The sequence below is a fragment of the Caloenas nicobarica genome, chromosome 6, assembly GCF_036013445.1.
Source record: "Caloenas nicobarica isolate bCalNic1 chromosome 6, bCalNic1.hap1, whole genome shotgun sequence".
NCBI lineage: Eukaryota > Metazoa > Chordata > Aves > Columbiformes > Columbidae > Caloenas > Caloenas nicobarica.
In genome coordinates this window covers 14,001,997-14,015,090 of record NC_088250.1, presented here as the reverse complement: position 1 = coordinate 14,015,090, position 13,094 = coordinate 14,001,997, and the positions used below count along the sequence as shown (strand labels likewise).

General features: G+C 44.1%; 1 protein-coding gene across 1 annotated transcript in view; it reads right to left on the bottom strand.

Annotated features, from left to right (window-relative positions):
• Window positions 1-13,094, bottom strand: part of TMEFF2 (transmembrane protein with EGF like and two follistatin like domains 2) — a 128,539-nt gene that overhangs the window by 42,879 nt on the left and 72,566 nt on the right. The window contains exon 5 of the mRNA XM_065637884.1: window positions 10,745-10,841. Within this exon, the coding sequence (XP_065493956.1) occupies window positions 10,745-10,841 (97 nt within the window). The remainder of the gene's footprint in view (window positions 1-10,744; window positions 10,842-13,094) is intronic.

The window sequence follows — 13,094 nt, the reverse complement described above, 5'->3', positions numbered from 1 at the left end:
GAAAGTGGACTCTGATTTATCAGGGAGAGTAAAGGGGTGGTGGCCTTCCAGCTAGTGGGGACCAGTGCGCTGTGAGCCCCATCCCATGGAATCATGGAATCACAGAATCACTTTGGTTGGAAGACACCCTCGAGATCATCGAGTCCAAATGTTAACTCAACACTGGTACTAAACCAGGTCCCTAAGAACCTCATCTACATGCCTTTTAAACCCCTCCAGGGATGGTGACTCCACCACTGCCCTGGGCAGCCTGTTCCAGTGCCCGACAATCCTTTCCGGGAAGAAATTTTTCCTCATATCCAGTCTAAAACCATGCAGCATGTGAGCTATCCACTGTCAGTGGGGAACTGTCAGGAGTGACTTTCCTTAAAGCAGTGAAAATAAAACCATTCTTCCTTGTAAAGGCTCCCTCCACTCATGCAAAATCAGACTCCTTCTCACTAGAAACTGCTCTGCATCCTCAAACACGTCTGTCTCCCTCCCGCTTCCGAGGAGACCTGCCTGAGGCAGTGCCATCTGAATTTGCTGTGTGTGCCAGGCTGCCCTGCTCAGTAAGATGCCATAAATTACAAAACTAAATCCAGGCTAGCTGTTTAATGAAATTTGAGGAGGATACTCTTCCAGGCTTTCCTTCAGGCATTGCTTGCACCTCCTGCGCAGACAGAAATAAGGCAAGATAACCTCACGTCATCCTGCATGGTGGTGAGATGAGATCTCAGCCCACGAGTATGAGCCTGGGACCTGAGCAAACTGCGGCATGTGCAAGAAGGAGAGAGCAGTAGGGATCCTTTTTTTCCTCAGAGCACTAAGGTCTGTGGGTGAAAGTTCCTGTACAAAACTAGGTATTTTTAGTGGCTGGGGATGCTGCCTCATGCTGACCACAGTGGCTTTTGGGAGCAAGCCCTGATGGAAAGTACTGCTGCTAGGGAAAGGAAGATGAACAGATGAATGAAATGTGTAATCTCAAGGACACATCCCTGCCAGCAAACTAATGAGATGGTTGTAAACCACTGGTCCAGGTTGCCCAGAGAGGTGGTGGATGCCCCATCCCTGGAGACATCCCAGGCCAGGCTGGACAGGGCTCTGAGCAACCTGACCTGGGTGAAGATGGCCCTGCTCATGGCAGGGCTTGGACTGGATGAGGTCTGAAGGTCCCTTCCAACCCAAACTGTTGTGTGATTCTGTGATTCCACAGATCCGGGGCAGGGCTCAGTGGATGCAGTTCCCCAAAGGGACGTGCCACAAGCACCGCACCCTGGGGACAGGCGTCCCCAGAGCACCCCTGCTCCTCCGCAGGGGAGAGCTTCATTACAAAATGGGCTGCAATTAAGTCTGTCTGCCTGGGCACACCTCACACAGGCTTTCAGCTGCAACTTGCAGGTGGGAAAGGACCAGGGCAAGAGATGGGGACACCGTGGGGAGGGGACACCTGCCACCCCGCAGGGGCTGGGACAGCTGAGGTCAGCCCTGCGCCTCAACTCCTATTGCGTTTTCCTCGGGCGTGTATTTAATGTGTAGGATGTATTTATAATGGATTCAGTATGTGAACAAATTGTGGCCTCGATGTTCCAACATGGGTGTGTGAAGGAGCCTCCGACCTTCTGCAATGGGTGCAGTTTTAATTTAATAGTTAGCATAAAGTGGGATAGAAGAGATGAAGCATTCTATTAAGACATTTGATAATAAATTGGAAAGTGCTCTCCCAGTGCTTTACATAGTTATTCTCTCTGCTGATCTACTTAGCCAACACATGTAATTCTGAGCTACAAAGTCGCATTCCTGCTTTCATAAACATACTTACATAAAATTCAGTAACAACACAGCCTATTTATTGCTAAAATGCTAGTAGGAAATTGGAAAAGGTATAAATACAATTCATTGCTGGTGATCTCCTGCCCCCTGAAGGCACTGTAAGGCTCCAAATCTTGCTCAGTTCACAGCATCATAAAACCCGAGCAATAAATGTCACTCCTTTCTTGATTGCGCATTAGGCCAATCGGCTTTTTATTACGACTAAATAGGCCGTCATGAAGGCACCGCTCGGTTTACTACTAAGGTATGACTTTGGCTAAACAGGGGGCCATGGAGGGAGGAAAGCTTATTTTTAAATAATGGAAAGGAAGAAAGAAAACTGAAAAGGTGCAAAAACACTTTGCTCTCCAAGGTCTCTGCACTTGCTCTTTCATGCTGTAATGCCCTGATGTACGCAGACGATTATGTGTCGATGCACATTAATATTTGATGTGCGTTGTCATATTATCCCTTACGTGCACTCATACAGCCTGGAGAGCCCAGGCTCTCCCAGCCATGGGGTTACACAGCCCAGCGGTGGCTTTGCCACCTTGCAAAACCAGAAAGGATCCTTTTGTGTTCCTCCCATGGCACATCAGGAGCCAGGCATGATTTTTACAACACCCCGTGTTACAGCAAGAGCACAAATCAGACTGCCAAAACCATCCCTTCAAATGCAAATAAAGGTGTGTGCACTCAGAAGGCTGCTACATTTTCCTACCTAGGACTGAAAACTGCAAAACTGGATGCACAAAATGGTTGCTCTCTACCATGCTGTCATGTGTATACGTTGATCTGTGCAGGGAAAAGTCCTGGAAATGGAGAGGGATGCTGCTGACATCTCACACAATGCCCAGCCACGCACGTGTGTTCTCGGAACATGCACAGATCGGCGTTAGCGCCGTCCACGGCAACATCACCTCGATGCCAGCCCAGCTGCCACCCCACACGTCCTCCAGCTGCTCCTGCTTTATAAATATTTAATTCATCTGCTCTGCACTAGGAGGAGCATTTCAGCCTCCAAGCCAGGCAGAAGCTGTCCCCAAAATCCCTCTGGTCTGTCCCCAAAACCCCCTCCCCTTCCTTTCCTTGTCGATCCCTCCAGCCTTCTCTGCCATGCCCACCCACCCCTCTATGCCTCCCGGCCACACACCGCATGCCAAACACAGGGGTTGGCATCTGGGCCATGGAAACCTAACAGGAAAATTTGGCTATTTTGAGTCATGTCTTTTAAAATTATTGCATTTTTTTTTTCCAACTCCAGTGCTGACAGACTAATGGTAAGACAAGCGACAGCTTTACATGCCTGACAAACCTTCCTCCCCTTAAATTTCACAATAATTTGTGTCTTGCTCCTAGCGGAGCACGGCACCAAGATAAGAAAAGCCCCCCAAAATCTCAGAAGTTATTTTTGGCTCTTCACAAATCAATATGTCCTCTGAAGCAACTGAAGCAGTCAGTAAGCCAAATTCTGCTTTTATCATCACAATTTCGAAGTTATTGCTTTGCGCTCTGTAAATGACTGTGCATTTACACTCCGACAGAGCCTGTTCTCCCTTCTGCCAGCAAAAAGCTCCACTGGCTATCGAGAAGTTACTCCATGGTTTTGATACCAGGAGAGAACTTCTGTTTCCCTGAAGTCAGTGGAATAACTTTCACTGACTTCCATAAGCTGAAAGTTCACCTTCTGAAACTGAAAAGTAAGTTTGGCTCAGCATCTGAAAAGAGGAGCACAAGGAAAAAAGCCTGTAAGCTTTACGACTGTGTAGGGTATTATCCCCTGGACACATGGCGAGTTTTGCTGTAATTGCAAAAGATCTTTTTTTATTACAAACCCAAACATTAGGGATTGTAGTTTTTGGATAAGAGATGTATGTGTCGCATAGGGTCCCTCAAAGACCTCCTTGGGTGAGTGGTACAAATGGAACACAACGTGGGGTTGCATTTGTCTGAGAACATTTAGAGATGTGAAACACAGTTTACATGACAGATTTCCTCGATGTACAGAGAAAATATAGCCAATTTTTTTGTGTAGGCTGAATTATTTACCAGAGTGTTCCAAAGTGTATTGGTAATAAAACACGATGAAGTAACTCCACACAATCTTGGCTTACGTTAAAACATTTTTTTTAGAATGTTATTAATAAAATAAATCCTGCGAATATGGAAAGGCAGGAGTTTGTCAAATGAGCATAAGCCTCTGAAGGATTGCGTTGACTCAATGGATGAAAAGGTCAAATTCTCCAAACCACCATCCTAAGGGAGTTGAGAATCAGTCTCACTTCAACATTAAATAGGCAAAGACGGTAAGGTGATTTTTTGAAACCTGACTGGGAAAAATGTCTGTTTTTAACTAAAACCAAATAAAATATATGTAGAGTACAACAATTTCACCAGATGGCCAAACGAGCCATCATTTTTCCAAGCATTAACTTTCTAGCCAAGCACTTTCTAGTAGCGCATTCGGTTTAGACATACAATGTGCTCATTCCTGCTTCCTACTCCTCAAAGACTGGATCATAAGTTGCTCATACAGAAACATCCTCTGAACATAAAGCTAACTCCTTGTTCCTATCCCTTCCCTCGCTCTTTCTGCGGACTCGTTGCTGAGGAAAAGTCATGTATTTTTGGCTTGATTTAATGTATTTTAGAAGCCAGTGGGGAACTTTCTCTGGCCATGGTTGAGCACAAAGTCAGTTCTTCATCTGGGCTAGTTTTAGGTTGAGTCCTACAATAGCTTGGTAGCTCACCAGCGAGAAACCCGATGGGAATTGTGGTGTTCATGCAATGCTCACCTGGGGACCTTGTTTTCCAACTCTTAGATGATGTCTAGACAGTGGTTGCAAGTAAGCCTGAAGCTCTGACCTAAGCTGGAACTGCTGAAGCTTTCTTCTTGTTTGTCCTGTGAGCAAGCCAAGTTATGATTTGGTACTTTGCTCCTTTTCCTGCTTTTATGCCAGTTCACATGGCATTTCTTTCCACAGCCCAAATGATGGGCCATGTCCAGGTTTTCTATTCAGCTCTCATGCCCCAGACAGCAGGTCTGGCTGACCAGCCTCCTGTGAAGGTCACCAACCTGGCCTTTCCTCTGAGCAGGTTTAATAATTAAAATGTCATGTATGAACAGGTAGGTGTCATCTCACTTTTTCTAATGTTCCTGATGCTTTGCCTTTCATTGCAAATCCTTCCCTGACCAATTTCCAGTTCAAATCTTGTTGCCTGGGCTACTTTTTTTACAGTGTTGCTGACTCTTAGCCCACTGCATAGAATTTCTAGTTATCTCAACAAGGTGTCTCAATGGTTACACTGGAAGTCAGCTGCTTTCCTTTCATTTCAAAATCTTTTAACATAGAACATGCACCAAATGAAACGTTTACAGTTAACTGGGCTAATTTCTGGGCAGGCACGGGAAGTTGTTCTGTTATTAGGCCGTGTCTAAGATAAGCAACGCGGCCGTAGGACGGTGTAAGCCACTTGGCCACTGCTATGCGATGCAGATTGCGCCCTGCAGTCCCTTGACTTTCCTCTGCAGTTCCTTGCCTGGACTGTTATTAGACATGACTACTAAGTTCCACGTGAAGATTTATGCAGCAGCAGCTTCACTTTGTGCCTTAGGTATGATCTCAAGCAGAAATTTAAGTCTTTGCAGGGTTGCGTTTTTAAACGGTATGATTCCATTTCTGTGTTTATTTGAACCACAAGTCCATGTGTTATATGTAGCCATGAAGGAAAATCTACTTTTTCTCTAAAAGAAAACAGCAATATATCTACTGTATAATGTACAGGACATTTCAGATGTTAAAAGAGCTCATTGTTTCTGCATCTGGAACAAGTAGGTCACACATAGTTATTATACACACTGCTGAACACGAAGCAGCCAATACCCATGTAATGTATGTGAGCTTTCAAACCACCTTTTAGTACTTCGTCGTAGTATAGCATCTTGTTTGCAGATGCTCTGGTTGAAAGCAACTGATTGAAGGGGGAAGGGACCCAAAGCTGACTGACCTAATTGCTGTGTGGATTGAGAAGCCAGCAAAATCATTACTTTCTTTTATATGTTTTCTTTCTATACTATAATAAAGATAAATATTGATTGCTAGAGCAGTATTGATTGCAGGGGTCGCTGCTGATGGCAGCCGCATGATTTGCACAAATATCTCCCATGTACAGTGCTGCTTATTTGCATGAGAATGCAGTTTCGCCATCCTAAAGTGTTGCAGACTGTTCACCTGCCTTATAGGAACATTTACCCCAAGTAGATATATCAGTGATTAGCAGGAATATATGAAATAAAGGACAGGAACAGTTCATCTTCTTAATATGTTTTGTGTGTGTGTGTGTGTGACTGTCTGCTCTGGGGAAGTGGAGTTTATTGTCCCAGCCATGCGGAAAGAAGTGCAGGACACAAGGGACCTGCTGTAATTATGGTGCAATGTCACCACCTCACCTGGGAATACCACCCAGCTGCACAACAACTGAGCCCAGTGCTCCTTCCTTCATCCACTGACCTACACACTGAACATGTTGAGATCCTTCATTCCAACCCAGATGTCCTCCCCTCCAAGCTCCCAGCTTTGGGCCGTCACAGAATCACGGAGTGGTTGAGGTTGGAAGGGATCTCTGGAGACCATCCAGTCCAACCCACCTGCTAAAGCAGGTTCACCAGAGCAGATCACACAGGAATGTGTCCAGGTGGGTTTGAATGTCTCCAGAGAAGGAGACTCCACAGCCTCTCTGGGCAGCCTGTTCCAGTGCTCTGGCACCCTCACAATAAAGCAGCTTCTCCTCATATTCAGATCAGGGACACAGTGTCCCCACAGAATGGCTTCAGCATCTTCTCCTGAGCTGAACCTGCCCACTTGGGATCCACGTCCACTTGAGAGAAATGGGAAAGGTCACTCCAGCGTGAACCAGCTTCACAAGGAGGGAGGAAAGTTGCCTACCACAAGCATGGTGCCTACACCAGAGCACAAACCCCTATGCCCAAGCCAAGGAGGAGTCCTTGGGGTGTGTGGGACGCAACAGGGATATTTATACCCCTTTTTATCACTGGTGCAAACTCTTGAGTGGCCCACTCCAGGTCAGGCACCTCCTGCCTCTCTCCTCCACCTGCAACCTCCAGGAGGGAGGAAGAGGAAGGCAGAGGAGCAATCTGCGGAGATGGCTGCCTCATCTTGTTCTGGGCAATCTTGCACTTCGAGACTGCTGCTGGCTGACCTGCTGATATTGAAATTCAAAGGCAAAGCATGCGTATTTAACTCCAATTCATCATTTTGATTTTGATTAACTCTACAAGTCAGAGGTTTGCAGGCTTTAATCTTGCTTTAAGAAAATACTCCTGTCCTCTCTTCTCGGCGTTTTCCAACAGGAAATTCAACAGAAGGGTTTTTCCTATTATTTGTCTCCTTCCACTTATTTGGACTCATGACGGGCCTCTGAAATCATTGCCCAGCATCCATCCAAATCATGGCTTGCCCACTGTAGAGTGTGCTCTTATTTCCTCAGTGGCCCATAAGGAGGTGATTAATAGGGGAACCAAGGTTTCTGACGTGGTTCTGCACTGACACTAAGCCACTTTAGCAGATCAGCAGGCACTCCATTTAGTGAGTACTATTTATACACAGTGAGTATTTCATAGATGCTTTTTCGAAGATCTTAGAAATACACCACGGTTCAGAATGTTATGCTTCATTCTTCATTTCCTTTTAAGTCTATCTCTCGGAGTGCTATGTTGAGTAGCCCTGCCTTACAAAATCAATTATTCCTTAGCCAGCTCAGAAAATAAAACCCAAAGTAAGCAACACCAAATGTCTGATTTACCAATAGATTGCAATCCAGTGCTAAAGAGCATGGCCACTGCCCTGCTTTAAATATTCATGAAGCCCACTGGTGCAAAATGCATTAAAGGTGGGAATAATGCCAGTAATGCACGATCCTCTTAGTGACAAGAAGCTTTCACATATTAAAGAAGCAAGATGTTAAAGACTTTCAACTGAACAGTCTTTGTTTTTAACCTAGAGAAAGAGATTCACTAATGGAATGCCAAATTGCATTCACTCTCATGATATTAGACTACAGAATAGGATAGTAATACATATGTGCTTTACCATGTTGCAGAAAACCTGTTATTACAGTGTGTTCTTTTCTGCTTTTTCTTTGTACTTTCCAGAAAATGTTCAAACACGTATCTTAGCCCTTCAAGTAGTTTTCTATGTGCCAAACCCCCATCAGAATCCCAGGAGTCCAGCCATTAACAGATTGGTTTTACGCAAATAAAAGAGATTTAAAAATAATGGTGATACTGTACAATAGCACGATTTAGCTGAGTGACAACTGGCAATGAATGACCAAAAAAAAAAAAAAGAGACTGCAGAATAATGCAGAATAACACTGTGGCAATGCAGAATAATGTTAATTGTCACTTTAAATCACCAGCAGCCCAACCACATCTGCCATCACACCTGTGCTCTGCTCTCTGATCTGCTCTGGCACCCTAGAAATATCAGGCAAGCAGCCAGCCTTGTATCTCCAGTTCTCTGTGCTCTGACTCTGCTACCAGCTCGCATCCCTCTTACCTGGGATGGATCGGGCACTGACCCCACAGCCTCAAACCGTTGCTGACGGATAGGGGACAATGCCGGTATCACCCTGTGACCACAGGTCCTGGGGCCGTGGGGACCCACTGACCCCATTTAGATTTTACAAAGCTCATCAGTCAGGTGAGGTAGCTAAAGCAGCCCCACTTACATCCGAAATTTGATCCTCAGAAAAAAAACCAGCAATCAAATAATAAGCTGAAATTTCTTTTCCCACTTAATCTAAGGACATTTTCTGCACACCAGATCTTGGCAGGGAGAGTGGGGGAATATGTCTATCTGGTGCCAAACATGGAAATTCAATTAACGTACATTTGAAAGAAGGATCTATGCCCCCCATACATAGTCCTCTTTTATTCTAGAAATCAGAATAACAAAGAGCTAACATCCAGAAGGCTCATCTTTTAGAAAGACATTTATCCAAGACTAATCAGGGGGCAGGGACAGGAAAACAGGGCTCTGTTACGGCATGTGAAGTTGTTTACTTCAAAGCAGACCTTTAACAGGCTTTACATGGGTTTTGTACTTGTGGTTGGAAATCTGCTTTCCTGCCTTTTAACAGTTTGGCTGGTGGCATCTTCCCAGTAAATGCCCTTCCCTGCATCTTCCCCGGCAGAAAGACCGCCTGTCAATAACAATTGAGACCTTCAGCTCCCGCAGTCTGTATGCTGCTTTGGATAAGCCAAGTTGTTTCAAAGGGAAGGAATTAGATAGTGCAAAAGCTGCAGTGGGAACATTACTGGGGTAAGTTGGATCAGGCAATTTTATTGAGCTATTTCTGGAAAAAAAAAATCAACACCGCTACTCAGTGCTTATGATTAATAATGTTATCTTGTAGCTAATTTTATTCCTTGCCCCTCTCTTCTCCTGCCTTCCAATTTGGAAGTGCACTTAATTATGAAAACACAAGCACTCGACTGTGAATTTTGATATATTAATTTTACCATGGTTTTGTTGCTATACTGCACCACCAAAACTCTCAAGGACAACTGGTCAAGGAGACAATGAAAATCCTGACACCTGGGCTAATTTCCTTAAGCAAAGTCAAAATCAAGCAATTTCTTCCACACAAATCTCATTATGTTATTACAAACCTATAACCATGATGCATCTTGCTCCTGTTTTTCAACACCACAAGCTCTGTTGATGACTGGAGCCAGAGGAAGGCCTCTGTGGTTTGTTTACTTGGTGGTTTTTAAAGACAAGGATCACAGGTTCTTAAAAGCTTGGCAAGACCAAAACGAGCACAAATATATGACCATACTCCTAAGCTTCCTTATTGAACAGCAGAAATATTTGTAATTTCATACCTGACCAGTGCATGGATGCCTTGCCTGGATGAGGACAGCTGCCCAATGCTGGGATCAATTATCATGTTCATTCATTCCTTCCTTCATCCATTGACTTCTTTTTTTGCTCCATTCCTACCATCCAAGCTCAAGTTCAGGCAATATTGCTGTATTGACACCTCGCTGCCCAGCCTCTGTGTCCATCCTTTAGCTACCAACAGCCCATAGCTTCCGGAGCATTATCCAGACAAGAGCTCTAATGTTTGCACCATTATTTTGTTGTTTCTCTACATTTGTATTAATTACTTAGATAGAAACATGAGGCTTGGCATTAAGGCAGTGTTAGAAGTAGAGCTCTAAATAGCAGCTATTTTATCTATTGGTTGTTCCAAAATCACAACAAAATTAGCTCAAAGTTGACTTAATATACGTTCACATAGTTTCTAGGCATAATGAAAAAAAAAATCTGAGTAGACAGAATTATTTCCCTTCAGCTTATGTGGTTAAGGTTTAAAATAATAATAATAATAATAATAATAAAGAATACTTTCAAAACTTATTTTAAAAAATAAAAGTATTTCAATTGAGAAAATGTCTAAATGTACGCTAATTATTTCATACACTTGAGGGTTAAGGTCCTTCAACTCCAGCAACCAGGATAAACTGAGACAGCTTTCCCAGCATTTCTAATGTCACACATGATTTAACACGATGATAATACTAATGATACTTTTTAACCGGAAAAGCTTTAGGTCAATTGTTTTTCCCAACTCTGTTTTTACCAAAGTACAAAGCTATAAAACCCCAGATGGAATAACATAAGTTATAACAGCAACAAAATGGATAACTGTGTTTCTAGACTTTGTCTAAATTGTGCATGTTCCAAAATTATAAACCAGACTGTTTCATGCATTTTTTTTCAGAGCAATAACCACCTCAATCACTATATGATGAATCTCTGGGTGCAGAAAATTGAGTATCTAATATTTTTAATGCTTTCTAAACCACGGTACTTTAAATAATAAAACATTCATTAAAATAGAAGAGCAGACCAAATTACCATACCAAACATCCTCCGCATCTTCGTCACACTCTGCCCCAAACTGGCAAATGTCACAGGTCGATGTCTCTTTTTGATTGGTTTCACCTGAGCCTTCATTGACTGTTTGATGGAAAGCAGAAGAATATACATTAGTAAAGACAGCACCGTAGCAAAGCACTTCTGTCTCTCTAGAAAAATCGATTCACCACATCTGCCGAACACGCTGCTCACCGAGCTGATGCCCGGCCAACAGACGGGGCTGTGTGCGCCAACACAGAGAATTATCAAACAGTTTGGGTTGAAGGGACCTTCCAAGCTCACCCAGTGCCACCCCCGCCATGAGCAGGGCCATCTTCACCCAGCTCAGGTTGCTCAGAGCCCCGTCCAGCCTGGCCTGGGATGTCTCCAGGGATGGGGCATCCACCACCTCTCTGGGCAACCTGGGCCAGGGTCTCACCACCCTCAGGGGCAAAAATTTCTTGCTCATGTCTCGCCTGAATCTCCCCTCCTTTAGTTTTCCATGTTGGTCTGTGATAAATCCCCTGAATTATGGAGTTAAAAGGGAGAAAGACTCTTCCTCTTCCTTTTCCACTTAAACAATGAGCCCTTCAAGCTGCAGCCCAAGCAGGTTGTGTGTCCCCCAGCCTCACTACTCAGAGATCCTGGAGGTGCACCGACAGCATCACACACTGCCTTGTGTCCTTTGCCAGTGCTGACCTTGTGACAGACCCAAAGGGATGTTTTCCTCGAAAATGTTTTGAAATTACCTGCCATGTGGTGCAATCTAATCCATTCCAGAGGCAAAACATTTTTCTTTTCAGATGTACAGCTCTGGGCTCCAAGGACTAGTTATCTCTGGCAGGAAAGATTTAGTGCTGTCCAGAGGAGGGGACGATCTCCAGTATAGGTTAAATTTGAAACCCGGGAAAGTCAACACCCTTGTCTGCAGTTGTGTAAGGTTTGTAAGTGGGCCTTAAGTCAAAAACGTGAAGGGACTGAGGGGAAAATAAAAATACAGGTGTAAGAGGACTGTGAAAAAATGTTGATGGCTTAGTACACAAAGAGACCACTAAGGCATCAAGAAGAAGGTTTGTTAAAATATCTACAAGTAACACCACCTACATTTATATTAAAGTATATAAGCACTTTTTCATATCTTTCAATAGGTGCTGCTTTCTAGCAAGACACAGTACCTAATGATATCCTTTCTGCTGGATACAGAATAATTAAGCCAATCCAATGTTATCTGCATAACCAGCCTCTGCAGTGTCATCCTTTCATCTGGAGTCAGGACTCTGGTGCAGGCTTCACTGCACAGTTGGGTCGGGCCTACCAAGGCTGGTGGACACGCTGAAGCACGTGGGGAGCCCCAGTGACACTCTGATGGGACGTGTCCTCAGCCTGATGTCATGCATCTGCTGCACAAGACCCCGTGAACCTGAGTGTTACTGAAGGTTCTGGAGTTGGAGTGCTCCTACTTTAAATATGCTGCTTTTGTTATTTACAGCAGAAAGAAGAAGAGTCCCAGGCTTTCACAACGCTGTTGGTGGAGAAAGGGCTTTTGCCCCTAGAAGCGTGACCCCAACGCCTGCTTTCTTACTCTGGACAAGTTATTTAACCTCTGTCCTGCTTCCCACTGCATAACATGGGAGTAATATGACTTTCTACCAACAAAGAATATGGAGATAGGTTTATTAAAGATCATGATATGGTTACATACCACAGTGATATGGACCACAGAAATACCTAATGTAGATGGTTTGTCTCAGAAGCTTTTGCCTGAGGCTTAATATAGTCAAAGAAGGAGTTGTTATGTTCAGGTATGAGTTATGCCAAAGCAATTTCTTACCTCAGTCTTGCTTGAATTTAGACTATATTAAAATGAGAACAAAACAAACAAAACCAAAACAACTACGATGAGCATTCTGAGGCGTTCACCCTATTTGCAGAACTTTGCTCACCTTTATATCCACGAAGTTTATGCACCAAAAAAACCCACAAGGGAAACTCAGAAATCATTGTCTGGATTTCTGTTCTACTGCATTGTCAGGTCTTGTGGGGAGGGTCTGAGCTGTGGTTTTTCTGTTTCCTTAAATGACTGAGGAACTCTTTAGGCACTTCTTTTATAAGAGCGACCATACAAAGGTAGACAGGGTGTTCAAGGGCCATGTCCTCATACCATTAGCATCTCCATCTGCCGCGTGTGTGATCCTGACCAAGCAGCACCAGGAGGCTCAGGCTGCTGTGCAGCTCCTCCCAAACTCTCTGCAGCTGCACCCAGGCCCGGCTTTTTCACCGAGTTTCATCTATATTTTAAATTTAGAAATCTTTTTTCCCAAGGAGATAACTTTGGCAGCCAATCTTGGCCAGGAA